This window comes from Aulonocara stuartgranti, assembly GCF_965226115.1.
Source record: "Aulonocara stuartgranti genome assembly, chromosome: 9".
NCBI lineage: Eukaryota > Metazoa > Chordata > Actinopteri > Cichliformes > Cichlidae > Aulonocara > Aulonocara stuartgranti.
In genome coordinates, this window is record NC_138960.1 from 3,469,103 (window position 1) to 3,495,000 (window position 25,898).

Here is a 25,898-nt window from a genome sequence, read left to right on the forward strand (position 1 = left end):
TAAATGTTAAATCTAAATATTATATATAAATCTAAATGTTAAATGTTAAATCTAAATGTTATATATAAATCTAAATGTTAAATGTTAAATCTAAATGTTATATATAAATCTAAATGTTAAATGTTAAATCTAAATGTTATATATAAATCTAAATGTTAAATGTTAAATCTAAATATTATATATAAATCTAAATGTTAAATCTAAATGTTATATATAAATCTAAATGTTAAATGTTAAATCTAAATGTTATATATAAATCTAAATGTTAAATGTTAAATCTAAATGTTATATATAAATCTAAATGTTAAATGTTAAATCTAAATGCTAAATGTTAAATGTAAATATTATATTTAAATGTAAATGTTAAATGTTAAATGTAAATATTATATTTAAATGTAAATGTTAAATGTTAAATGTAAGTATTATATATAAATCTAAATGTTAAATGTTAAATCTAAATATTATATATAAATCTAAATGTTAAATCTAAATGTTAAATGTTAAATCTAAATGTTATATATAAATCTAAATGTTAAATGTTAAATCTAAATAATATATATAAATCTAAATGTTAAATGTTAAATCTAAATATTATATATAAATCTAAATGTTAAATGTTAAATCTAAATGTTATATATAAATCTAAATGTTAAATGTTAAATCTAAATGTTATATATAAATCTAAATGTTAAATGTTAAATCTAAATATTATATATAAATCTAAATGTTAAATGTTAAATCTAAATGTTATATATAAATCTAAATGTTAAATGTTAAATCTAAATGTTATATATAAATCTAAATGTTAAATGTTAAATTTAAATGTTATATATAAATCTAAATGTTAAATGTTAAATCTAAATGTTACGGGAAACTAAATATTTAGCTAATATGCAAATTTATTGTACGGGTCAACGGAAATACCAAAATAAAAGCTTCAAGAAAACCTCCCGCGCTAAAGTGTGCCGGTCGCGGTCAGGTTCTGTGTTTGCGCTCCTCTTACGGTCACTTTTGACTGCCATGAGCTGCTTCGACTATTCCCTACCAGCATGTCCAGCGATTTAGCTGAAAACATTGGAAGAGCCGTTTTGTCGGCCATCCAACGATTCAGCGGTAATGCACCCTCGACCTCACAAACGCCGCAGCACTTGGTAAGTTTATTGTATAGCATTTTGGACGGGTTGATAGCAGTGTTAGCAAAACTAGCAAAGCTAAATTACTTAGCTAGTCCTCAATTATTTCATTTGGTAGGCAGCAGACAGAGATCGAACATCATACAACTCTATTTATTTATTTGGTAGGTAGGTAACAGTCGTTCTTGATGTAAATGTTTCCTTAGGAATCCAGCAATGCACCTGGACCAAGTAGACCTGCCGTCTCCACTGGGATACCATACTGCTCGGTAGGCCTTCTTACACATATCATTTAGCTGACTAATTTTTGTTTTTTCTTTGGTGTAATATGTCACCTTAAATTAAATCCTGTCAAAGTAATGATTCTGATTCTACATACATTTCATCTTCTTAGGGGTCCATCACTAGCAGTGTCACATCACCACCAACAACATTCACAAGTTTTACGTCATATTTTATTACTGTTTTTGCTGTGAAGTGTCTTTTGATTGCTCACTTTCATATTTTAAAACTATTGATAAAATATTACTCTAGCTAATCTGTCACAGTACAATTGCCTCAAATTACCCATCTTTTGTTATAGAATTGTGCTCATTGAGATTTTCTGTGCCGTGTTCTAGGATGGTTACCAAGGAAGGCTTCAGATTTCCAAAGAGGAATTGGAAAATGTTCTTTCCCTGAAAACATCTTTTACTGAAGCTGCATCTATCCTTTCCATCTCCAGGCCCACTCTGTATAAGTTACTGCAAGACTATAATATCTCAGAGTCAAAATTCAATGTAATCAGTGACCATGAGTTAGATCAGATAGTGTCCCAAATAAAAACTGAACATCCAAATGTTGGAGAAGTGATGCTGATGGGTCATCTGCGTTCCAAAAACATAGTGGTTCAAAGATGGCGCGTAAGAAAGTCACTGCGGAGGGTGGACTCGGCTGGTGTTCTATCCAGGAGAAGAACTGCAGTTGCTCGGCGAGTATATTCTGTGCCTCATCCAAATTTCATATGGCACATAGATGGAAATCACAAACTGATTCGTTGGAAGTTTGTTGTTCATGGTGCAATAGATGGATACAGCAGGATGTTGATGTTTCTTCAGTGCTCCAGCAATAATCGAGCTGAGACTGTGAAAGCCCTCTTTACTGCAGCTGTTGGACAATTTGGCAGACCCCTGCATATCAGGACTGATCACGGAGGAGAGAATGCTCAGATTTGGGAGGACATGCGAGCAAGCAGGGGTGAAAGCTCTGTCTTAATGGGAAGTTCTGTGCACAACCAGAGGATTGAGCGTTTCAACCGAGACTTAAACAACAACTGTAGCCGCATTTATGCACCTATATTTTATGAATTGGAATCACTTGGTATCCTAGACTTAGAAAATGCAACAGACCTATTTTGCCTTCATTATGTGTTTCTACCACGAATCAACCGCACTTTGAAGGAATTCAAAGCTGGATATAACAATCACTCTGTTTCCACTGAAGGTAATAGAACTCCCATCCAGCTTTTTGCCTGCGGAACTCATGTGTCTCATCGTCACAACCCAGAACTTTCTACAGCAGAGGTCTCCATACCCTCCTTGTCAAACTCTGAAAGTAGGTTTGTCCCATTAAATGACAGCGATTTACAAGAGCTATATACAAGCATTCACCCTTTTGAAGAAGACAACAATAATGGTAAAACATTGTTTCAACGAACACAGCAGTATATTTTTAACAAACTTGTAAATGTGTGACCTCAACCACAGGATACCAGTGATGTTCTAAAGAGTGATGACACTTAGCATTCTTAAATGCTGTACAGCAAATGCAGTTTTTGTACTACTGCAGAAGCCCCTCCCCTCTAGCAGTGATGCCTCCTGCCACATAAGGACTCAGAGTTAATGACTGACAGTGACTCATAGGCTATTCAGAAGGCTACAACCACTTTTAGTTTATGGGTAAAACCAGTTATTCAGATTGAAGTAAAGATCAAATTCACACTGTAATACAGTATAACAGTGAAAATTATCAACACGGAACAGTCAGTCTTTAAATCAATTCACAAGATTATCTACAGTATTGTTTTAATCATTGTAAAGTTGCAATAGTCTTAATAAATGTTGCTGTTAGATGTCTAAGTAATCCTGGCTTGTTCTACAAAGCATGTTTAGTATACTCTGTGCATAAACTGTTTTGAAGTGTCCTTGTTTAAAAAAGAAAAGCTTAATAAAATTATTGTATTACACCAGTGACTTTATTGATTTGTCGTTGAAAATACAGAGTTAGCATTTTTATAAATCTATTGAAGCTTTGAAAATTGTTACATTTCAACATTAAATGCAGTCAGAATTTATTTCAACTATCTTGTATGAAGCAAAGTTACTTGAAACTACAATTAATGAACAGGATTAGAGTTAACAAACCCACCATTTTAATTTCACTTTTTTTGGAACATGTTTAGATGGTGCTGAATAAAGCTCCATTCATGAGTGCTACTAAGAAGCAGTAATGAAAAGCATCATCATCAGCCATTGTTGTTTCATTCACAAAAAGCTGAAGCTCATTTGCACATGTGTGTGCAATCGGGAGATGTTTGCTTTCATCGTGAATGAATGTTATTTTAGGAGCTGGTTGAAAACCTATGGCTGGAACCTTGCTGCTCCCGGTGGCAAAAGCCAAGATGTGACCAGGCCTCAAAGCCTTCACAAATGCCTCTTCATCCTTGGTAAGAGTCCTTTCTCCAAGTGAGTCTCTCAGCTCTTCATCTAAAAACAAAGAAAAACCACCGTTAACCTGGGGACACTAAAATAGTTAAAGCTTGAGCTAACAACTAAATGATGGCTAATGTTTTTATAAAAAATACAGAGGTTCTGTCTTTGCCTTGCTTGTCAGTTGTAAGCTATCATACATCTTTATTCCTGTTTTGTGTGCGCGCATGTGACATAAAAAGACAAAGTTTTACTTTAGTGTCCCGAATTGTTTCATGGCCAGACTACATTATGTGAATTTCTGCTTACTTTCGACACACTGGAGAAATTCCCGAAATTTGACCACCATCAGCTCCTCTCTAACTCTTCTGTTGCTCCCAAGGACAGAATAGCTTGGCCTGAGAACCCCAGCAATTAAACTGGCTGTCAGATCTTTGTCCTCCCCCGATAGGTCAAGCAGAACACGCAAACTGGGGTTCTCTCTCAGGAGTGATAAAATCTAGACAGAAAAGTTTAAATAATGGTTAAATTCCAGTTTTAAATATAAAAAGTAGCTCACTCTAAATGATTATAAAATAATGACCAATTGATACAGAAAAAATATAACTCTCACTCCATAGTAGGACAAGCCATCAGTTAGTTGATCGAAACAGCTTTGCCGTTGCAGAACTGCGAGGTATAGAGCTGCATTTTTCACAAACAGATCTTTATTGGCCATGGTGACTGTGAGTGGAAGACCTTCAACTTGATATCGCCATGAGTCGCAGCAGCTGACTGCTTCCTCCAAATCATGTTGAGTTGTTGCATTTACAACCTAAATATTTAAGAAAAACACTTTAAATGTTTGTTTTTTACCAGTGTACACAAATACTGCAGATGGTTCATTTTAATTGGACTCGAAACGTTTTTGTTTTGGTTTATTTGGCTGTATTTCACCAATATATTTTTTTTTTTAACAAAAAGGAAACAAATTGAAAATATAATACATGGAATTGCCTCTAATAACCAAAAGTGTATTTATTATATACTATAAAAGAAGACCAGAAGACTTGTGAATATAGGAAATATTACAATATTCTTGTTATAATATTGCAGTTCACCTTTTTCAGATTCTCTCTTAACTCAGGGTCACCTATATCATCCGGTGTTAGGTGTACTTGAAGAATGTCTCCTGACACAATGTAGTCTACTACATGTGGAGAGAGAAAGGCAGGTGCTTCTCCACCTTGCACTATTATCGTGGACAACATCCTGCCAATGGTTCGATATACTCCATTTTGCAAGTGTAGGATGTTAAATTTCAGTGTGCATCCATTTGGTGTAGCTGAAAAATAACACACAAAAAAGTATATTCTGTACAGACCCCAAACTGATATCTTGAGATTGACAGACAAAAATGTATTACTTTTTTTTTTTTTACTGTTTCAGACACACAGAACATAACAGATTTATTATCTGTAGTCATTTATTAACTTGTTAATGTTCTGTCAAACAATGTTCAGATCAGGTGGTTGTTGCGTTTGTAACATTATAAAAACGAGTGTCGTCAACAAGCCTTTAGGCCTTGAGTAAGTAAGTTAGTTAGTTTGACTGTGAAATCCTATTACCTTCAAAAGCACCACTGTCCTGAAAGATGGCCTTCACCAGTAAACGGAAAAACTCCCGCCTTGGCCCCCCAAGGTCAGCAGCATCTTCCTCTGTATCATGTTCATCGCTTGCAAATGTGACATAAAGCATCTCACAGCTTTCTGCAAACTTGGGTCTCTTGAACTGACGCAAAGCAGTCGACCACACATTGGCTCGACTGATATGGAGTTGTCTTGTTCCTGGTGTAATGACTTTCTCACTATGAGCTCTAAGAAGACCTTCAATTTCTTCTTTGCTGAGCTTCTTAAAAGACCTATATAAAAAAGGGACAATGACAAACAGATCTTGGGGAAAAATGGAAATTTGCTGTACATTTGACTCAAGTGCACAGAGTTACAACAGATAATTATGTTGTGATAGTCCATATTAAATTAGTCAGAAATGAGCAATTACCTTTGTAATTGTGTAACTGCAAAAAAATGATGCAAGTAAAAATGCAAATAAAATATTCAATTATCAAAGGTTACTTTCAAATCTTACCTTGAAATATGAACTTCACTCTGTCTATCAGACTCTTCTAGGAGGCTACGCTGAATTGCCTCTTCAAGAGCTTCATCTTCCTCCAGAAAAATAGGGCTAAGTAGATAAGAGATATTAGAAATCATAAAACATGTCAGCCTTGAAGAATTTCTCACACTACATCATTAAAAAAAAAAAAAATTAAATGTAAATCCTAAAGTTGCAGTCATTCAGCAAAAAAAACCCAAACATGCAAATTGGAAACTTGCATCAAAACAATATCCTAAACAACATCTAAAATGAAGGATTTCTTTAACCCCTAGACAACAGCTTACACAAATTCTGCCACATTATATGGAAACATCTGCTGTCCCTCATTTTCACTCTCTTGAATGCAGCTCTCTGTTTCCTGATGCTTGGCCTCACTTTCACCTGGTGTTGTAGACAACGCATGATGCACTGAACAAAGGAAAGAAGGTCAGCATGACTTGCTTCATAATGTTAACAGCCTTTATATATCCTTATATTAGTTTAAGTGAAAGTTGGGCACATATTCCTCCTTGGCTGTAATCACCTGTGATAATTCGTAAACATTAAAATGGTAAATGGCCTGTATTTGTATAGCACTTTTACTAGTCCCCCCTAAGGACCCCAAAGCGCTTTACACACCCAGTCATCCACCCATTCACACACTGGTGAAGGCAAGCTACAGTTGTAGCCACAGCTGCCCTGGGGCAGACTGACAGAGGCGAGGCTGCCATATCGCGCCATCGGCCCTTCTGGCCAACACCAGTAGGCGGTAGGTGAAGTGTCTTGCCCAAGGACACAACGACCGAGACTGTCCGAGCCGGGGCTCGAACCGGCAACCTTCCGATTACAAGGCAAACTCCCAACTCTTGAGCCACGATCGCCCCAATCGGACAAATTAACGATGCTCTCATCAAACAAACCCCCCAGGAATTATTACGCACTGCAGTAACAAAATCTAACTGGTCATCGAGCTTAGAACCTCACTAGGTTTTCATTCACATCACATACCTCGTCTTCTCCGGCAGACTGGACTTTCAAAGTCACTATCAGACAGCTCTTCTGGTTCCTCCTGAGGGAAAAGAAAGCATGTTCTACATAAAATCAAATACAGTTGCACCAAATCACTGGTAACACAGAGGCACATGGCTGCACTAAAAACTGTTTACACCTGCTGAAACTGCAATATTAATTAATACAATTAATAAAATTATGTTAAGGGAACAGACTCACTTTTTAGACAACAAATATTTCTGCACTGCAATATAAAATGTTTACCTGTGCAGGTTTTTGTATCCCTGCCATTATATAAAGGCAGGTGGTGGAACAAATCGAGCCAACTTCTTGGCCACCCCAAAGAAAACTGCTAGAAACATTTGGTTTCATTAGTCGTTTACATCCTCTAATTGTACTCAAATACTCAAAAGGGAATGTCTGGCCAGTTGACAGTGCAAATGTTCTTCTGAAGATTGCTGCTATTTCTTCTCTAAGTTGTGCTTCAGACCAGTCAGATGTAAAGGAGATCTTCCCAATAAGGCCATCTTGTGCTAGTTTTGCTCGTGAATCTCCTCTCGGTATGAGAAACGTTGATGCTGAAGACAAGGGCAAGCACACAACATCTTTTGTATAGTGTTTGCAGGTCTTGTTTTTTCTCACAAAATGTGAGCGCGTAGCATGAGCTTGAGGAACTGATGGAAGAGGAACCTGAAATGAATTCAAACACAGATAGACACCTATGCATTACAATACATCCGTAAGGTTTCTATTATCTGTTCATTAAAAACAAACAAACAAACTGTAGACTCAGACCATCTTACTATTGTCTACCCATTACACAGAAAACTGAACCTTTTGTATCTTGTAGATTAGCATTTGGTGATTGTTGGTCAAGTTGGTGATTCAGTTCCCAGGTGCTCTAATCTAGAGCTCCCAATGAGTTTATCCGACTATGACTGTGTGCGAATGTTGGACAGAAAAAGTGCTTGTATTAATCTGTGCATGTGAATGGGTAAATGAGATCTGTTGTATAAAGTGCTTTGAGCACTCAATTAGAGTAGCAAAGGCCTGCAATTAGGTCAGTGTGTATTTGGACCCTAACAAGTTTTATTTTGTTGCCCGTTTACTGAAACATATTCCAATCAAAATTATATCATGGACATGATGTGCAGACTAAGCTTTAATTTAGGGTATCCATATTAAAATGATGATGTCATTACCAATTAAGCAGATAAAAGGCCTGGAATTGATTTGAGATGTAGTGTTTGCATTTTGAAAATTTTACTGTGAACAGACAACATGCGGTCAAAGAGAACATAACAGAAAAAAGAAAATTAAGAAATTAATACAGCCACTACAGTGACCATCAAAACGATGAAAAATATTGACGTAAAATTTATTTTGCGACACCACAGAACAAATGATAGCGTATAATATGAAATGATAGATGTTTTCATATCGTCATATCGAACAGCCCTAATACAGAGGGTTCACTGCAAGGTGCAAGCCACTCATAAGCCTCAAGAATAGAAAGGCTAGAATGGACTTAACAAAAAAAAAAAAAAAAAAAAACATCTAGTAAAAGCCAGCTAAATTTTGGAAAAACATTCTTTGGACAGATAAAACCAAGATCAACCTCTACCAGAATGATGGCAAGAAAAAAGTATGGAGAAGGGTGGAACGACTCATGATCCAAAGCATACCACATCATCTGTAAAACATGGCAGAGGCAGTGTGATGGTTTGGGCGTGCATGGCTGCCAGTGGCACTGGTAGTGTTTACTGAATATGTGACACGGGACTGAAGCAGCTGAATGTGTTCAGAGACATACTTGTCTGCTTAAGTCCGGCTAAAAGTAGTCACATTGATTGGGCAGCATTTAATAATAAAGATGGAAGATGACCCAAAACATACAGTCCAAGCACCCCATGACTTTAATAAAGTAAAGAAATAGAATATTCTTGAATGGCCAAGTCAGTCACTGGATTTTAACCCAATTGAGCATACATTTCAGTTGTTGAAGACTAAATTTAGGACAGAAAGGCCCACAAACAAACAGCAACTGAAAGCCAATGCAGTAAAGGCCTGGCAGAGCCTTAGTAAGGAGGAATGCCAGCATCTGGTGGTGTCCATGACTTCAAGACTTCAGGCTGTCATTGCCAACAAAGGGTTTTGAATAAAGTAATAGAAATTATCATTTTATTTTCAGTTATTTAATTTGTCTAATTACTTTAGAGCCTCTGAAATGATAGGATTGTGTTTACAAATTAATTTTTCCCTCTCACATTTTTATGCATTCATTTAGTCCAACCCACTGAATTAAAACTTAAAGTCTGCACTTCAACTGCATTGGAGTAGTTTCATTTTTAATTCATTCTGGTAATGTACAGAAGCAACATTAGAAAATGTGTCTGTATCCAACTACTTATGAACCTGACTGTATATCAAAACCAGTCAGCTAAGATAAGATAACATACCTTTATTAGTCCCACAAGGGGAAATTTCATGATAAATGAATTAAATGATATGTGTAAGAAGGCCTACCGAGCAGTATGGTATCCCAGTGGAGACGGCAGGTCTACTTGGTCCAGGTGCATTGCTGGATTCCTAAGGAAACATTTACATCAAGAACGACTGTTACCTACCTACCAAATAAATAAATAGAGTTGTATGATGTTCGATCTCTGTCTGCTGCCTACCAAATGAAATAATTGAGGACTAGCTAAGTAATTTAGCTTTGCTAGTTTTGCTAACACTGCTATCAACCCGTCCAAAATGCTATACAATAAACTTACCAAGTGCTGCGGCGTTTGTGAGGTCGAGGGTGCATTACCGCTGAATCGTTGGATGGCCGACAAAACGGCTCTTCCAATGTTTTCAGCTAAATCGCTGGACATGCTGGTAGGGAATAGTCGAAGCAGCTCATGGCAGTCAAAAGTGACCGTAAGAGGAGCGCAAACACAGAACCTGACCGCGACCGGCACACTTTAGCGCGGGAGGTTTTCTTGAAGCTTTTATTTTGGTATTTCCGTTGACCCGTACAATAAATTTGCATATTAGCTAAATATTTAGTTTCCCGTAACATTTAGATTTAACATTTAACATTTAGATTTATATATAACGTTTAAATTTAACATTTAACATTTAGATTTATATATAACATTTAGATTTAACATTTAACATTTAGATTTATATATAACATTTAGATTTAACATTTAACATTTAGATTTATATATAATATTTAGATTTAACATTTAACATTTAGATTTATATATAACATTTAGATTTAACATTTAACATTTAGATTTATATATAACATTTAGATTTAACATTTAACATTTAGATTTATATATAACATTTAGATTTAACATTTAACATTTAGATTTAAATATAATATTTACATTTAACATTTACATTTAAATATAATATTTACATTTAACATTTAACATTTAGATTTATATATAACATTTAGATTTAACATTTAACATTTAGATTTATATATAACATTTAGATTTAACATTTAACATTTAGATTTATATATAACATTTAGATTTAACATTTAACATTTAGATTTATATATAATATTTAGATTTAACATTTAACATTTAGATTTAAATATAACATTTAGATTTAACATTTAACATTTAGATTTATATATAACATTTAGATTTAACATTTAACATTTAGATTTATATATAACATTTAGATTTAACATTTAGATTTATATATAACATTTAGATTTAACATTTAACATTTAGATTTATATATAACATTTAGATTTAACATTTAACATTTAGATTTATATATAATATTTAGATTTAACATTTAACATTTAGATTTATATATAACATTTAGATTTAACATTTAACATTTAGATTTAAATATAATATTTACATTTAACATTTACATTTAAATATAATATTTACATTTAACATTTAGCATTTAGATTTAACATTTAGATTTAACATTTAGCATTTAGATTTAACATTTAAAATCCTGTTTTAAATATGAAAAGTTACAAATATTTTACTAAATGTTGTAAAAAATGACTCGAAAAAACATGTTTTTGTAAGATTTAGAGCTAAATGTGGAAAAATGTTGCTGTTAATTTCGGCATGTTTCAGTTTACAAACGGCGCCCCATACCATAAAAGACCCGGTGACACAGGAGACGAGCTCATCTGTGGGGAAATGAGCACATTATTTTAAAAAGGACTTGAACGCTAAATCTAACGAAAGCTTGCGTTACAGCCAGGAGGCTGTCAGGACAGCAACGCTCTTTGATGCAAACCGAAGGAAAAGGGAAACGAACAGCAGCATGTTTGTGGCGTACACAGCTCGTTTGCTGCAGATATTTATCTGGAAGCTTCTGCGATTGTACTTACATCCTTTAGATGTTAAGTTTACTGAAGTGTGCAAGTAAAGCTGCTTAATTCTCTGGATTAGAACATTGTGATTACTCTCAGTGTATTAAACTACTACTACTATTATTATTATTATTAATAAAAAGCACATCAGCATAATTTGAATGTATGAAGGAAATCTGTCGGTGATCTCAGCCCTGAAATTGATCATAAATCAATCTTATAATCTTTTATCTTATAAACTTTTAATGGCACTTTTATTAACGTGGTGCTTTCCACGTCCCACAAAGCAACGAAGCATGTGCTGCTGCAACACTGCTTAAAACAGAAAAGGATTCCTCAAAGACAGACAGCTGACCTGCTGTCCATTTATTGACCAGCCCGTCAGCACTGCACTGTAAACATGGGAATATAACCCAGACTAGTAGCTGTTCAGTTCAGTAGCTGCTACGTATACATACACAAACATACACATGAAACATGTTTTAATGCAGTAGAACTTGTATCATAGGATCTTTAATCTATAAATACACAGTAGAATGTACAGGCTGCAGAATATGTAAGAAATATACGATCAGCAGTAAGATCCAGTCATTTGGTGACTGAGCACTACAGAGCACTGTGTTTATCAGCAGGGACTTTTTCCACTCATCCATCCGTCCACCCAGAATCCTCCATCTATCACCCAGCTGGCTTTTAGCGAGGTGCTCCTTGGTGCTTTGGACTTCACACTGTTCTCTCTGCGGTGCGTTCGCAGACGCGTCCAACAGACTCGCTCAGCGTCGGGACAGATCGCCTCCTGCGGAGAAAGGAAACAGTGAGCCGGTGTCGCATCTTCACCGCTACTCCGTCAAAGAACTGAACATGTTCAGCAAACAGAAAACTGCTTCCTGTACAGGATGACAGATTGAGACCCAGTGTGTGCAAAGACTTCTGGCTCAATTCTGAAATGAGCCTGATGAAACTGAACTCTATTAAAACAGGTGCAATGTAGATGCAGATGTGTAGAAATGATGTTATATGGATTCATAGGCGCGCGTCTGTGCGTGTGTGTTATCAAAGATTGATCGCACCAACGGCCAAAGCCATCAGATGTAATGTCCACGGAGGAGCAGCACTGGGGGTGGGGTTCTACGTCGTATGTGGCTCCATCCAATTAACTGAGGCGATCAGCCATGCTGATGAATGGATTACAGCATAATTGCTTCAGAGGTGGGACCCTTCATTAAATCATTTATGACGGGCAAAGGTGAGCATATGTTTGTGTGTGTAAATCTGCAGGAATGCTCGTGTCAGTGACCACACGCTTGTGGTTCAGCCTGGTGGTAATAAAAACAACTGTGACATGAAGGCTGAGTCTTTGAATTGGATATGTTCTTCCCATTTCCAGCCCTGTACTTTCATTCTTGGACTTTTGCTTTCTGATTGGCTGCTTGCTGCAAACAGAAGGTTAGAGCAGCACTTTCACTTTGGCTCTGTTTCTGTTTCATTCCGCAGCAGTGCATGCTCCTCACTGAACAAGAGTGAGGTGGTTTCTTAAAATGTACAATGTGCACACACACAGTGAGAGAGAAATAACAGCAGACCCGTCTAATAAGTGTTTTCATGTAAATAATAGTTTGTTTTGTGTTTTTTCCACAGACAAACACATTTTTCTACGCCACAGATTTAACACACAAGTATAAATGCTCTCTCAGATGAACTACCAAACACAACACATTGCACCGTTTCATTATTTATTTACCAAAAGCTGAGCCAAAAAACAAAGTCCACCCTCTCTAAAGCCTTCAAGAGGGTTAGAAGCAGCCAAGAGATCGAATGCACAGTCAGGTGAAAACATCAACAACTGTTGCTGCCCATCAATCTGGGAAGGGTTCAAGCCCATTTCCAAACAGTTTGAAGTCTTATTCTACAGTGTGAAAGACTATCCAGAAGTGGACGTCCCAGCAAATTCACTCCAAGGTCTCAGCGTGCAATGCTCAGAGGAACTGCAGCAAACACAAGAGTTCATCCCGGCAAGAGTTAGCATGCTCAGCTTTAAAATTCACCACATTATAAAAAAAGGCTGAACAAGTACGACTTTTTTTGGAAGGAAAAAATAAGATGAAGGAATACAACAACGTCCTTTGGACAGACAACACCAAAGCAGAGATGTTTGACCATAAACCAGCATATCAGCACAAACAGCCCTAATCAGCTGCCAAGTGTAGCGATGATTTGGAGTTACAGCCATAGGTCCTGGGTTTCTAGCAGCCTAGCAGCAACACCTCTGTATACCAAAGTATTCTAGAGAACATGAAGCCATCAGCCTGACACCTGAAGTGTGACTGAAACTGGGTCCTACAACAAGACAAAGGTCCCAAGCACAGCTGCAAGTGTTCAACAGAACGGCTAAAAAAGAACAGGATCGAGGCGCTGCAACGGCCCAGTCACAGTCCAGACCTCAGCCTAATTGAAATGCTGTAGCGGGACCACAGGAGAAGTTTCTATAAATAAATGCATGCCTGCAAAGCTCAGTGAGCTGAAGCATGTAAGGAACAGTGGGCCAATGATGTGAGAGGCTGATAAACAAACAGCAAATGATTACAACAAAGTATTATTGCTGAAGGTGTTCTACAAGCTACTGAATCACGAGATCACCTCCCCTGCCCCGTAAGCTGGAGAGGAAAACATGGACGACTGACAGCTGTTCTGCTTTCAGAGCGATCGTCCCGATGCAGCCTTCTGCCTTGTTTTAATATTAGATACCAAGTCTGATGCTGAGAGGAGGCTAAAGGACAAATGGACACAGACGGTCGTCACAGAGAAACTGCAGCCCGGCTGATAACCTGAAGCCACAGACGGACGTCACTGTTGTTGAAGACACTGATCATTAAGACACCAAGGATCAAACTACAGGATTATTAAAGTTTCCACTGTGGGTGTGCCAAGTAACAAAATCTGTTATGTCATTCATGGAGGTAACACCTGCTCTCCACGTTAACAGGTTTCCACACCACTGATGATAGCAAAAGTGACATCACTGATAGAGGGTGTGTCCCAAACTCGCCATGAGCCTAAAGCTCCACCTAACGACGAGTCTGATCCAGAAACACAGGGGAGCTGCTTCAACTGTGACATCTTCACAGGCACCCAGTCTTTACTTTTCAAAGCTGCCTTGAGTTTGATTACAGAACAAGAACTCCTCAAGGACAAACGTGAAACTCTTAGTTGCATTCAAAGTAAATTATTTGCACGGAGCAGTAACTGCTGCTAGTTTCTGACATGCAGTAAGTTTGGTTGTAGACTTCAGACTGTTTAGATTCATCCAAGTCTGTTCGAATGAGTCCAATAAATATTTACAGACAGAAATCATCTCTGTGGCAGCGGGTGTGCTTTTAGCTCAGCTGTAGGGGGAGAGGTGGAGCTGAGCTCAGATAGCAGTGCCAGGTGGAGTTGATTGGCACAGCAGCCACTCTCCCGCCACAGAGGAGACCCCGCCCCCCCGCCCCGCCCAGCACGCTACTCAATCATTCAAATTTAGTTCTTATTCGACTCTGATCAACAAATTTGTCGTGAATTGTGTCACTAAGATGAGTGATACGTTTAAGGCGTTCCTCAACCCTTATGCCATAGCAAAGGCCATATCGCCATGACAACCATGCTGGTCATTTATATGCTCAATTCTCTGGCAGTCATGAGATCCTAGTTCATAGCTTTCATTTCAAGTTTCTTTGCAGGATGAAGTCAGAGCGGAGAGGACGATGTTTTCTCGTAGTGACCCAGCTCAGCCTGATATTCTACCTGTTTCTTTCTCAGGCCTGGTTAAATTAGTCGACCTGATGAAACAACATTTTATTACCTGCATCTTTTTAAAAATAGCTTTTCCTTTTTGGCACATTTTTAAGGACATATGACATCACAGCTATGCAGATGACATTCAGTTATAGATCTCCTCTAAGCCCTGCGTTGTTTTAAGCTGCAGGTCTTTTAAAACCTGGAAGGCTGAACACCTTGTTTAACTTCATGAGGAGGAAAGAGACGTCCTCCTTTGTACCCCTGATAGATTTCTGTGAACTCCTGGTCCCCATATTTCTGAACCTTGGGGCAGCTTTTGACTCACTTTGGATGATCAGGTTAAATCTCTGTTTCGATCTTGCTCTTTTATTCACTTAAGACACCAGGCCAACCTGAGCTCTGTTGTGTCCTGCTGTGAATTAGAAGCTTATTTCATCTCTTCTCAAAATAACCTCCTTCAAACAAAGTGTTCAAAATGCAACTGCAAAGTACTCGTGTCTCACTCACTTTAAGATTCTGGTTGTGACTGTTGGAGCAGCAGCAAACGTGTCCATGCAAACACCCCTGCAGGTTCCTGAGGTCTAACGATCAGGTTGTGTGCTTCACACAAGGCTGAGAACTAAAGGAGACAGAGCTACTGGCCCTCCAGCTGTGTCTTCATTAGTTGTTCTTTGTAAGTTGATATCTTGAACTGTATAAATAGAAATGTACTTATATGAAAAACTTGCTTTAACCTTTTAGGAGCTGCAGCCATCTTCATACATGCTCCCATATTTTCAAAGGCTCAAAAGTAATTGCACAATTAACTGCCAAGCAGTTCCAAGTGAGGCCTGATCTCTCCTCACTCTGTGACAAATTAGGCAGAGAGACCTGTTAGTGACTCTCGTGGCTGTATATAAGCAATAGGTCTAACCTAAACCTATTTCCTCATTACATCATGGCAAATTAAGTAGATGAAAGGTCAGCAGCTGCTTCCAGGATTGAGTTTGCATTTGGTGGCTGTGCTTGGGAGCTCACCATTACACTGAAAGCAACAACCCAGGTCTAATCAGAGAGATCGGAACATTTGGTACATTTTTATAAAGCAGGAATGCAGCAGTCAGCTCTGCAACACCCAAATTCCTGGAAGATCACAAAAGACAACTGAATTCTTCCCTTCATAATATCTATCCAAGAAGATGCATCATTGCTACAGTGTTCTGTCAAGACGCAACTTCATGAATGAAGTACAGACGCAAAACGCTGATAACGCCCGAGGACAGAAAGACCGGATAAGACTTTCCTAGAAAACATCGAAGAAAGCCTGCCAAGTTCTGGAAGTTTCTTTTAGGAATATGAACTTGTAGCAGAGAAGAGTCTGTCAAACACAGTGGAGTGTTATCACAGCCAGTGGAAGTGGGTCAAGGGTGTTTATTCATGACTAGGTGTTGGTAGAAGTAGCAGGAGGAATTCTGAAGTATCGACAGCTTTACTTTCTGCTCACAGCGAATCAAAGGCTGTGAAACTGGTAGGACAGAGCCTGGCAGTAAAGACACAGCAAAGCAACGGCTCCTGAAGGTAAAGACATTTTCTCGGACGGCCACAACAGCCTTTAGTGGGCAGAAAGAGCCACAAAGACACAGCAACTAACAGTGGATCCAGTGAAGAAGAAAGTCCATCGGCTTTACGGTTCAAGCACTACATGCCTGTAAAAGAGTTTCATTTAAGAATGAACAACAAGGGAAATTTAATAAATCTTAAATGTAAGGAATATTTTTCAAAAATCTCTTGAAATAAAGCTGAAAGTCTGTCATTTATTAAATCTTGATTGCTTCCACTGGTTGGTGGTGTTTACAGGAGACATCTGAAAATGACTGCATGACTGTCCTGATGTGTATAAGCCTGGATGATTGGATGAAACTCTGACTTGAGGAGGCCGGTGTGCACTCGTGCCTGTATGAAAAGTTTTGCATATATTTAAATCTCACACTGACATGAGAAATGGACATGCAAATCCATCAGCCCCATTACGCCTCACCTTGGCAGCTAGTGCACTCGCAGCTGTGTATGACTGGCAGGACAACCGGCTCGCTCTCTCCACTCTCACACTGCAGGCTGAGGAAGCGCACCGGGGTGTTCGGGTCCAGGCGGTAGCTGCAGCACTCACACACCGACTGGAGATACGGCTCCTACGTGGAGAGAGTAAAAAGAAGAGAGAGGGTAACTAAATGTTGGGGGCAGAAAGAGAAATAAGAGCCAAGAGGGTGACTTGGATACGATGAGGGCAAACGGAAATCAGAGCAGGGGACGATTTTATGAGGAGATCAGGGAAATAATAGGAAGTAGAAAGTGAAACAATCAGAAAAGAAAGTTTAAATGAGGGGAAAGAGTAGGACAGATAAGGAAGGGCAGATGCCTCCCTCTATTCTATGTGATGGAAGATTACAGTGTAAGAACTACAGCATATTAAGGACAAAAAATGAACTAAAGCCTTTAAATGTTTCTGCATAAATAAGAGTAGCAAAGAAAAGCAAACCCAGTTAAACGTATGACCCGTGTGCTGAGGTGAGTCTCTTTCTGCTTCACTTCCTGTGAGCCCACAGACAGACGCACTAACATTTGACTTTGCTGCTGTCATTCAGTCCTCATCGCTCCATCAATAAAGGTGAGCTGTTGTGACGGCGATGAAAAGCCCAAATCTTGGCCCTACCATGACCGTGTGTGACTGATGGGATGTGGTTCCAGTGCTGTAATGCATGTTTCTTTTCTCCACACATCACTCTTAGCATCTAAACCAAAGGTTTTCTTTAAGACATTTCCACAGAGCATTATTCACAGAGACCTCTGCCTCATCTGTGTGCTCTGCAAACAGCAGATGGGCAGCACAGCTTTTCTGCTTGTATCTCTGCCACGTGCATTCGCGAACATGAACATTTGACACTGTGAGGCAGGTCTAAGCTTAGCTTCTTATTTTGTAAACTCCTGCATCCCTGTTTGCTGCTGGGCTGATCTGTGGTGCTCGACCATGCTGAGGAGGCTAACAGCATTCTTTAATTTCCTTGCTTTGCAGACAGTCTGTCTGACTGTGAACGGGTTGAGTTCAAAGTCTTTACAGATGGTTTTGTACCCTCTCCCAGTCTCCTCAGCATCCTCAGCATCTACATCTATCGTCCTTCACATGCTGTGAAGAACAGACTTTGACAGATCCCTGATCTTTACGTAAAACAGGGTGTCCATGGACTCCTGACTGAGGGCTTTAAAAAGAGCATTAATACTGATTACAAGTCAGATTTTTAGTTCTCCAACAGTTCCAAAGGAAGATCTCATTCAGCTGCTACATGCGCCACAATGTTTCTTCGTTGGATCCGTGCTTACTCTCCCTGTCATTTAATACACTGTGTTCATTATCGCCTAATCAGAATGAAGAAAGAGCTGAGCGATGCTAAGATGTCTGTGATACACAGAAACTGTTATCTCGTGGTTGATCTCTGCATAACAAGCCAGTGTAGTTATAACATGGCTTAATACTGTAAGCAACGTGAAATGTATAATAATAATAACAAGAGCAAGAAAGATATGTTTTACTTCTTTACGTCTTTTTAAGGTGGCTTACATGACAAACTCAACTGATAACAAATAACAGCGTCAACAAAGATACATGCAAAAATCCTGAAATTTGAGAATAATCGAGCCTCGTTTGTAACTCAGTGAAAGAAGGTTGCCTTTGGAAGCTGTGTTCATGCATCCAATTAATGCAGACAAAGCCTGAAGGAGACTGTGGAAAAGTACAGAGGACGGTAGCAACGCATGATACATAAAAGGGGAAGGAGGTAAGAAAAGTTCCTCTGAAAAATAGTTATTAGTACTCCTCACACACTTTGAAAAGTCTACAGTGTGTGTGTGTGTGTGTGTGTGTGTGTGTGTGTGTGTGTGTGTGTGTCCGATAAGTCAGCCGGTGATGGGAAACTTGATCACTGTAATGAATTCCTGCTTCTTCCAGTCGTGCTAATCAATGACACGGGGACTTCACAGGGTTGCCTAGTCATCAGTTACCATCCCCGGTTGCCACAGTAACGGGAGGTAATGACACATTTGGCCGAGCTGATGTTTATTTTTACTGATCTCCCAGCATGACTGACTCTATTTTTACAGTGGAGACGCATAGATGCCAAGGAAGAACAAAGTCACCATGGTGATGAGGTGATAAGCCTGCTGTCTTACAAGGATGAAAAAGACAGAAAACCAAGAATGAAAATCAAAGAAGAAGAAAAGATAGAATCCCTCTACCCCTGCACGAGATTCAACACATCCATCTACTGTATTTACACCCTGATACTTCACATATTATATCTTGTATTTCTGTTTGCCTGCCTTCAAGTCATCAACTGTATGTTTATCTTTAAGCACAGATGTCAAATGCTCAGCTCAGGATGCCATAATTAAAGACAATTCTCTCGCATCAGTAGAAAAAACAAAATAGAAAATGAGATGATCTCATTTGCTAAAGATGATACCCTGAATCATGATTTTATTAATAGTTTTTGGGATTTAAAGGGACTTAAAGGGCAGATGCATAAACTGTACATAAAAGATGGCAATAACTGGTTGCTCTTAAAAGTAAAGCCATTAACCTTAAACCCTCATGCTTTGTAATGGCCTCCAGGGGGTGATTCCCCTGGTTGATGAAAACATGGGAAGTAATGAAGTACAAATACTTTGTTACTGTATCCCAAAAGGCTGATTCTCTCAGCTGACTGCAGGTTTCCCCAACCTTATAAACAGTCTTCGATCAGTAGTTGTTGATCAATAGTCAATGCAATTTGCATATTAATACAATTATAAATGAATTGGGTTGCACAATGCACAAAGAGCAGCAGGTCAGCTGATCACAGCCTGTACACTAAGAAAATCTTCCCCCACCTTCTGAATCCACTTTAACCCCTGACTGTGCACATTTTCCTGTTTAGAGGAAAAGTCGCCCTCTGCAATGTAGCAACAGAAAACAGATTTATGTTTTTAATTTTGTACAAAAATAGAAATGTCCTCCAAAGAGCTACTCTTACTTTCTTACTTTGAGTACATTTCAGAGTCTCTACATTTCAGAGTCTCTACTATCTGTGGATGCTAGCTGACCCCATGCGAACTAGTTATCCTGCACAGGAAGGGTGAATAAGAACACTCTTTACAAATATTGTCAGTCAGGAAAGTAAAGTTCAGAGGCTGTTTCAGGTGTTTCAGGTGTTTCACCTGTTTCATGTGTTTCGGCTGTTTCAGGTGTTTCATGTGTTTCAGCTGTTTCAGCTGTTTCAGCTTTTTCAGCTGTTTCAGCTTTTTCAGGTCTTTCAGGTCTTTCAGCTGTTTCAGGTGTTTCAGCTGTTTCATGTGTTTCAGGTGTTTCAGCTGTTTCATGTGTTTCAGCTGTTTCAGGTGTTTCAGGTCTTTCAGGTGTTTCAGGTCTTTCAGCTGTTTCAGCTGTTTCAGCTTTTTCAGCTGTTTCAGCTTTTTCAGGTGTTTCAGCTGTTTCAGCTTTTTCAGCTGTTTCAGCTGTTTCAGGTGTTTCACCTGTTTCAGGTGTTTCAGCTGTTTCATGTGTTTTGGCTGTTTCATGTGTTTCAGCTGTTTCATGTGTTTCAGCTGTTTCCGCTGTTTCAGCTTTTTCAGCTGTTTTAGGTTTTTCGGCTGTTTCAGCTGTTTCATGTGTTTCAGCTGTTTCAGCTGTTTCAGGTTTTTCGGCTGTTTCAGCTGTTTCATGTGTTTCAGCTGTTTCAGCTGTTTCCGCTGTTTCAGCTTTTTCAGCTGTTTCAGGTTTTTCGGCTGTTTCAGCTGTTTCATGTGTTTCAGCTGTTTCAGCTGTTTCAGGTTTTTCGGCTGTTTCAGCTGTTTCAGGTGTTTCAGGTGTTTCAGCTGTTTCAGCTGTTTCATGTATTTCGGCTGTTTCAGCTGTTTCAGCTGTTTCAGCTGTTTCAACTGTTTCAGCTGTTTCATGTGTTTCGGCTGTTTCAGCTTTTTCAGCTGTTTCAGGTGTTTCAGGTGTTTCACCTGTTTCAGCTGTTTTAGCTGTTTCAGGAGTTTCAGGTTTTTCGGCTGTTTCAGATGTTTCAGGTGTTTCAGGTGTTTCGGCTGTTTAGGCTGTTTCAGCTTTTTCAGCTGTTTCAGGTGTTTCAGGTGTTTCACCTGTTTCAGGTGTTTCAGCTGTTTCAGCTGTTTCAGGAGTTTCAGGTGTTTCATGTGTTTCAGCTGTTTCAGATGTTTCAGCTGTTTCAGCTCTTTCAGCTCTTTCAGCTCTTTCAGCTGTTTCAGGTGTTTCACCTGTTTCAGCTGTTTCAGCTGTTTCATGTGTTTTGGCTGTTTCATGTGTTTCAGCTGTTTCAGCTGTTTCAGCTGTTTCATGTGTTTCAGCTGTTTCATGTGTTTCAGCTGTTTCAGCTGTTTCCGCTGTTTCAGGTTTTTCAGCTGTTTCAGGTGTTTCAGCTGTTTCAGGTGTTTCAGATGTTTCAGGTGTTTCAGCTTTTTCGGCTGTTTCGGCTGTTTCAGCTGTTTCAGGTGTTTCAGCTGTTTCAGGAGTTTCAGGAGTTTCAGCTGTTTCATGTGTTTCAGGTGTTTCAGCTGTTTCAGCTTTTTCAGGTGTTTCAGCTGTTTCGGCTGTTTCAGCTGTTTCAGGTGTTTCAGCTGTTTCAGGAGTTTCAGGAGTTTCAGCTGTTTCATGTGTTTCAGGTGTTTCAGCTGTTTCAGCTTTTTCAGGTTTTTCGGCTGTTTCAGCTGTTTCAGGTGTTTCAGCTGTTTCAGGAGTTTCAGGAGTTTCAGCTGTTTCATGTGTTTCAGGTGTTTCAGCTTTTTCAGGTTTTTCGGCTGTTTCAGCTGTTTCAGGTGTTTCAGCTGTTTCAGGAGTTTCAGGAGTTTCAGCTGTTTCATGTGTTTCAGGTGTTTCAGCTGTTTCAGCTTTTTCAGGTGTTTCAGCTGTTTCGGCTGTTTCAGCTGTTTCAGGTGTTTCAGCTGTTTCAGCTTTTTCAGCTGTTTCAGGTGTTTCAGCTGTTTCAGCTGTTTCAGGAGTCAGTGAAACAAAACCTGCTGAAATCAAATCGGGTGGCAATTGGGCTGAATGTGGTAGAAACTCCATGTCTGAGGCTTTGGAGTCTAGCAGTGTCAGAAAAACAGTGAGATTTGTGTGTGAGGATATAAAGAAGTCACAAGACGGCGAAGATATTGTACCAAGAAGGGAAAAAAGAGTTTGGAAGTCTGCAGGAGAGTGAGAGAGACACCAGGACTAAACACTAAAGACGCCGTGAAGTTTGGGTGTCACCTCTGCCCGGCTGAAAACTCCATTCACTTAGAATGTTTTAAAATGGCATCTTTGATGACTTGATGATAATGACTCAACACGAATGAGTGCACATGCCATGTTTTACAATTTGCAAAATAAATCACCGAAAAGCCTTTTTACAAAAGACCTTTTGAGTGTTAGTCCCTTTTGTCTTAGTATGCTACCAGTTACTACTTCTCAAAATTGTCTGCAGGTGTTCAGAGAGTAACATCCCGTGTGTGCGTGCATGTGTGTGGCTGTACCTCCAGGATGACATCAGTCCTGGACAGGCAGCGTCCCCTGCAGAAGCTGACCTCCACATTGTCAAGTCGACAGTCTCCCTTGGTGATGTTGCGGACCTGCACATAGCGATGACACTCTTGCACAGGCTCACCTTGTGCAAACGCAGAGAGGAAAAGAGATACACTTAGGACAGAGCAAAGGAGGGGAGAATATAATAAACCAGAAGCACTACTTTATAGACGATATTGTCTTTGCATTTGCATGAAATAACGGCAAAAAATGACAAAAAGGAGGAGACAGAGCAGAAAGCTCATTGCAGAAGGCAGGGTGACATTGCCGTGAAATTTCCTCCACTGGGACAGAGATTAAAGCCCCAGTGTAGGTTAAGTAATGTAATCTCCCACTAATTGGGGGCTGAGGCACTTCCCTTGTAGCCTCCTCTAAACTGAACTGAAGAACATTCAAATCCATTTAAGTGGTCTGGAAGCCATGATACTGGAACGAATGACTTGCTCAGGAATAGATTGTTTTGCAAAAAGCAGCGTTTTAATCGCTCCTTTTGTTTCGCATTATCATACGTGGGAAAGCCTTACTCTGTGGATCCGCTGATAGTTTTAAATGACTAATATTATGGAATCTGATGGTCAGAAGTTTGGGAGTAAGGTCCAAGAATGTTGACTGATGGTATTTGGGATGCGTTTTTGTGCCATGTGTATGCAGTACCAACCTGGAAACTGCTTTCTACACACGGGGCAGCAGCTGCCTGGTTCTTCCACCTTCACCTCCCCCTGAGAGAATCATGCAAACAGAATCATGCAACATTTATGGACGGCTTATATTTGTCATGTCTAAGAGTGTTTCATTGGCAAGTTAGAGCAGGCATTTCATCAAAAGTGCGAGTACACATATGCATGTGCATATCCAGAAAAACATTAGCACAAGCTAACTGAGCATCAACCCCATATGAAAGTGAAGGGTGACTCTTAATTTACATCTTCTGGTATCTTCACATTCATAATGCTTTCATAATAGCTGTCTAATAACCGTTTAAGGTTAAGGGCAGGCCCAGCTTAATTGAATTATGTGAGAAACAACTAATTCAAAGTCTGAGTCTGAGATAATGTAACTCCTGCAAACATGAGAGTAGCTTCACCCAGAGCACATGTAACAGTCCTGAAAGGGTCTGGAGAAGGTTCTTGACCTTCACCCGACCTACCTACCGGTTTGGTGGTGCGTCAGTGATGGTCTGGTGCCGATCTGGGAGGAGACCCCCCAGGACACCATCCCGGAGAATGCATGCAAATATGTGTGGGCCAAACAATCACCCAGTGTGATGCCCTGTTGTTCCTAATAAGTTGTCCACTCCATACCAGTATAGAAACCCAGCATGATTTTTCCCCCCATTGAGATCTGATGTGTTTTCAAAACGTTCATTAATGTTTTTGAGCACGAGCACCAATAACTCATCATTACTATAACTGGGCCCTCAAACCAACATCAGGCTTCAAAACACAGAAACCAGTGGCATGAGTTTGAATGTGTCCGTTCTTTGTATGCAGTCTGTGGTTCTCACACAGCACAAAGTGAAATTCAAACGACAAACAAGTACCAAGAGTTTCATGGCCACTTGAGGCTGGTTCCAAAAGTGAGTTTGTCTTTGTAGACTTGTGTTTAAATGTCTAACGTCACAAAAATAAACATATATACCACATGGAACATTTTACAGTTTATCTAGAGATAGTTCTGCCCTACATAAAAACTGTGAAGAGATGAAACTCAAGGTGTAATTACATGAACCCACTGGGAGGGTCTTTTTACCAAACGAGTGATGCAGAGAGACGGATGAGGAGGCAGAAAATGACATAGAGCCAGGCAGGCAGAATGGAAAAGGGACAGGAATAAGAAAATGACACATGAAGACCAAAAATAGCACATGAAAGAAACTGTGACGTAAGGACACACAGGACACAGAGGGAATAAAGAGAAACCCAGAACAGAGAAAAGCAAGGTGTCCTGTGATGTCCCTGCCTGAGAATAGCTGCTGTTAGCATGCAGAGTCACACACAGATCCATCTATAGCATCACTCTAGTGCGACACACACACACACACACACACCTCTTGACTGTTCACCTCAAGGAGTGTTCCTTCCACTCGGCACTGCTGCCAGCCTTCCCTCAGGGCTCCCCCAGGGATGAAGGAGCCTACTCACTTAAAAGGGTGAGAGGTCATGAAGACGACTATTGTAAGTTGTGTGTGTGCGTGTGTGTGTCACAGGGGATGGAAACAGGTAGGAATGGGTATTCCTGTTTATTTCAGGGAAAATGATCCGAGCATCAAAGCGTGTTGTTTACAGGCTGTTGGGGGAATCGTAGCGCCTTTAATTGGTGTAAACGATCAGCGTTTGAGAGGAAGGCATCCTAACAGCTTTGACATTATAACAAAGCCCTCAATACATTGCCTTAAAAAGATAGATGCGCTCCCAGCAGAGCCACGTGCAGATTTCAATTTTAAACAGTGACATGTTTAACTGTAAGCTCGTAAACAGCAAAGCACACCGACAGTCACCCACTGTCAGCCTGCCAGCAGAGGGAACGCAGGGCATTAAACGACCTTTCCATATTGTTTTGGATAAGGAGCGCTTTCACTGAGCCATCACGTGGTCAGCAGTTACACAACCGAGCCCCTCCAGAGACAGAGTGCACTACACTAAAGAACTGCTGCACCACAGGTGGAGCACTGGGAGGACCGTGGACTTTGTGGAGCTTGCTGTGCAATCAGCCTCTCTCTTCAGGTTGTGGTTGTCAGCTGAATTTATTTTTACACTGGCCTTTACACTGCGCTGCTGTGCTAAAGATATAATTCAGCGCAGTGTGTCAAGGATGAGACAGCTAACTTTCCTACTGCAGCTCATCTGAACTTCTCCACAGTGGTGAGACGATTTAAAGTGTCTGTTCAGCCCAAATTACACACAGAATATCTTCTCTTATGATAATTTCTTTTACGATCATTATCTTCATGTTTGCAGGTGGTCAGTGAAAAACACACTGGCCTGGACTGGGATGGAGATCTGTCCAGTAGCTCCGCTCTTATTTCAATACTGTTTGATAATATGCTACTACACTGTACATTAACCTTTATTATTAAGTATTTTTGATTTTGAGTTGGCTTTGGACTCTCTGCTCATTCTTTCACATTTATGAAATATTCATAAATGAGTTCTGTATTCTCGGGTGAGGAGTTCAGCCATCCGGGAGGGGCTCAGAGTAGAGCCGCTGCTCCTCCACAT

The 25,898-nt window shown here is 39.4% G+C and overlaps 3 protein-coding genes across 6 annotated transcripts in view; 1 reads left to right on the forward strand and 2 right to left on the reverse strand.

Moving 5' to 3' along the window:
- Positions 1–849: 849 nt before the first annotated feature.
- On the forward strand, positions 850–3,357 carry LOC309714089 (uncharacterized protein). Its single transcript, XM_082546212.1, has 3 exons — positions 850–1,151; positions 1,340–1,402; positions 1,754–3,357. Exons 1-3 carry the CDS (start codon positions 1,050–1,052, stop codon positions 2,864–2,866), a joined length of 1,278 nt encoding a protein of 425 aa, XP_082402338.1. The 5' UTR covers positions 850–1,049; the 3' UTR covers positions 2,867–3,357.
- Positions 3,358–3,459: 102 nt separating this feature from the next.
- LOC309714088 (G2/M phase-specific E3 ubiquitin-protein ligase-like) lies at positions 3,460–10,072 on the reverse strand. 4 transcript variants are annotated; one of them, XM_082546211.1, is made up of 8 exons: positions 7,232–7,248; positions 6,965–7,025; positions 5,948–6,043; positions 5,428–5,720; positions 4,921–5,144; positions 4,434–4,634; positions 4,130–4,319; positions 3,460–3,877 (listed from the first exon to the last, which is right to left on the reverse strand). In XM_082546211.1, the coding sequence occupies exons 4-8, from the start codon at positions 5,555–5,557 to the stop codon at positions 3,570–3,572; spliced, it is 1,053 nt and encodes a 350-aa protein (XP_082402337.1). In that variant the 5' UTR covers positions 5,558–5,720; positions 5,948–6,043; positions 6,965–7,025; positions 7,232–7,248; the 3' UTR covers positions 3,460–3,569. The 4 variants fall into 4 exon arrangements, with proteins under 4 accessions (XP_082402337.1, XP_082402335.1, XP_082402336.1 ...); XM_082546209.1 differs by lacking the exons at positions 5,948–6,043; positions 6,965–7,025; positions 7,232–7,248 and adding exons at positions 9,494–9,556; positions 9,745–10,072; XM_082546210.1 differs by lacking the exon at positions 7,232–7,248 and having other exon boundaries at positions 6,965–7,167.
- Positions 10,073–11,812: 1,740 nt separating this feature from the next.
- Positions 11,813–25,898, reverse strand: part of LOC309714574 (SCO-spondin-like) — a gene marked incomplete at its 5' end in the record, with an annotated part of 65,105 nt that continues 51,019 nt past the window's right edge. Inside the window, 4 exons of the mRNA XM_082547118.1 lie at positions 11,813–12,111; positions 17,107–17,257; positions 22,632–22,762; positions 23,339–23,399. Of these exons, the coding sequence (XP_082403244.1) occupies positions 12,089–12,111; positions 17,107–17,257; positions 22,632–22,762; positions 23,339–23,399 (366 nt within the window). The 3' untranslated portion in view covers positions 11,813–12,088. The remainder of the gene's footprint in view (positions 12,112–17,106; positions 17,258–22,631; positions 22,763–23,338; positions 23,400–25,898) is intronic.

Bases quoted from the DNA above. Each gene is read 5' to 3' on its own strand.
- LOC309714089 (XM_082546212.1), top strand. From the start codon at position 1,050: ATGTCCAGCGATTTAGCTGAAAACATTGGAAGAGCCGTTTTGTCGGCC. The intron at 1,152-1,339 runs GTAAGTTTATTG...ATGTTTCCTTAG, and splicing joins CACAAACGCCGCAGCACTTG to GAATCCAGCAATGCACCTGG. The intron at 1,403-1,753 runs GTAGGCCTTCTT...GCCGTGTTCTAG, and splicing joins CTGGGATACCATACTGCTCG to GATGGTTACCAAGGAAGGCT.
- LOC309714088 (XM_082546208.1), bottom strand. From the start codon at position 6,290: ATGTTTCCATATAATGTGGCAGAATTTGT. The intron at 6,044-6,261 runs GTAAGCTGTTGT...TTATCTACTTAG, and splicing joins TATAATGTGGCAGAATTTGT to CCCTATTTTTCTGGAGGAAG. The intron at 4,635-4,920 runs GTGAACTGCAAT...TTAAATATTTAG, and splicing joins TAAGAGAGAATCTGAAAAAG to GTTGTAAATGCAACAACTCA.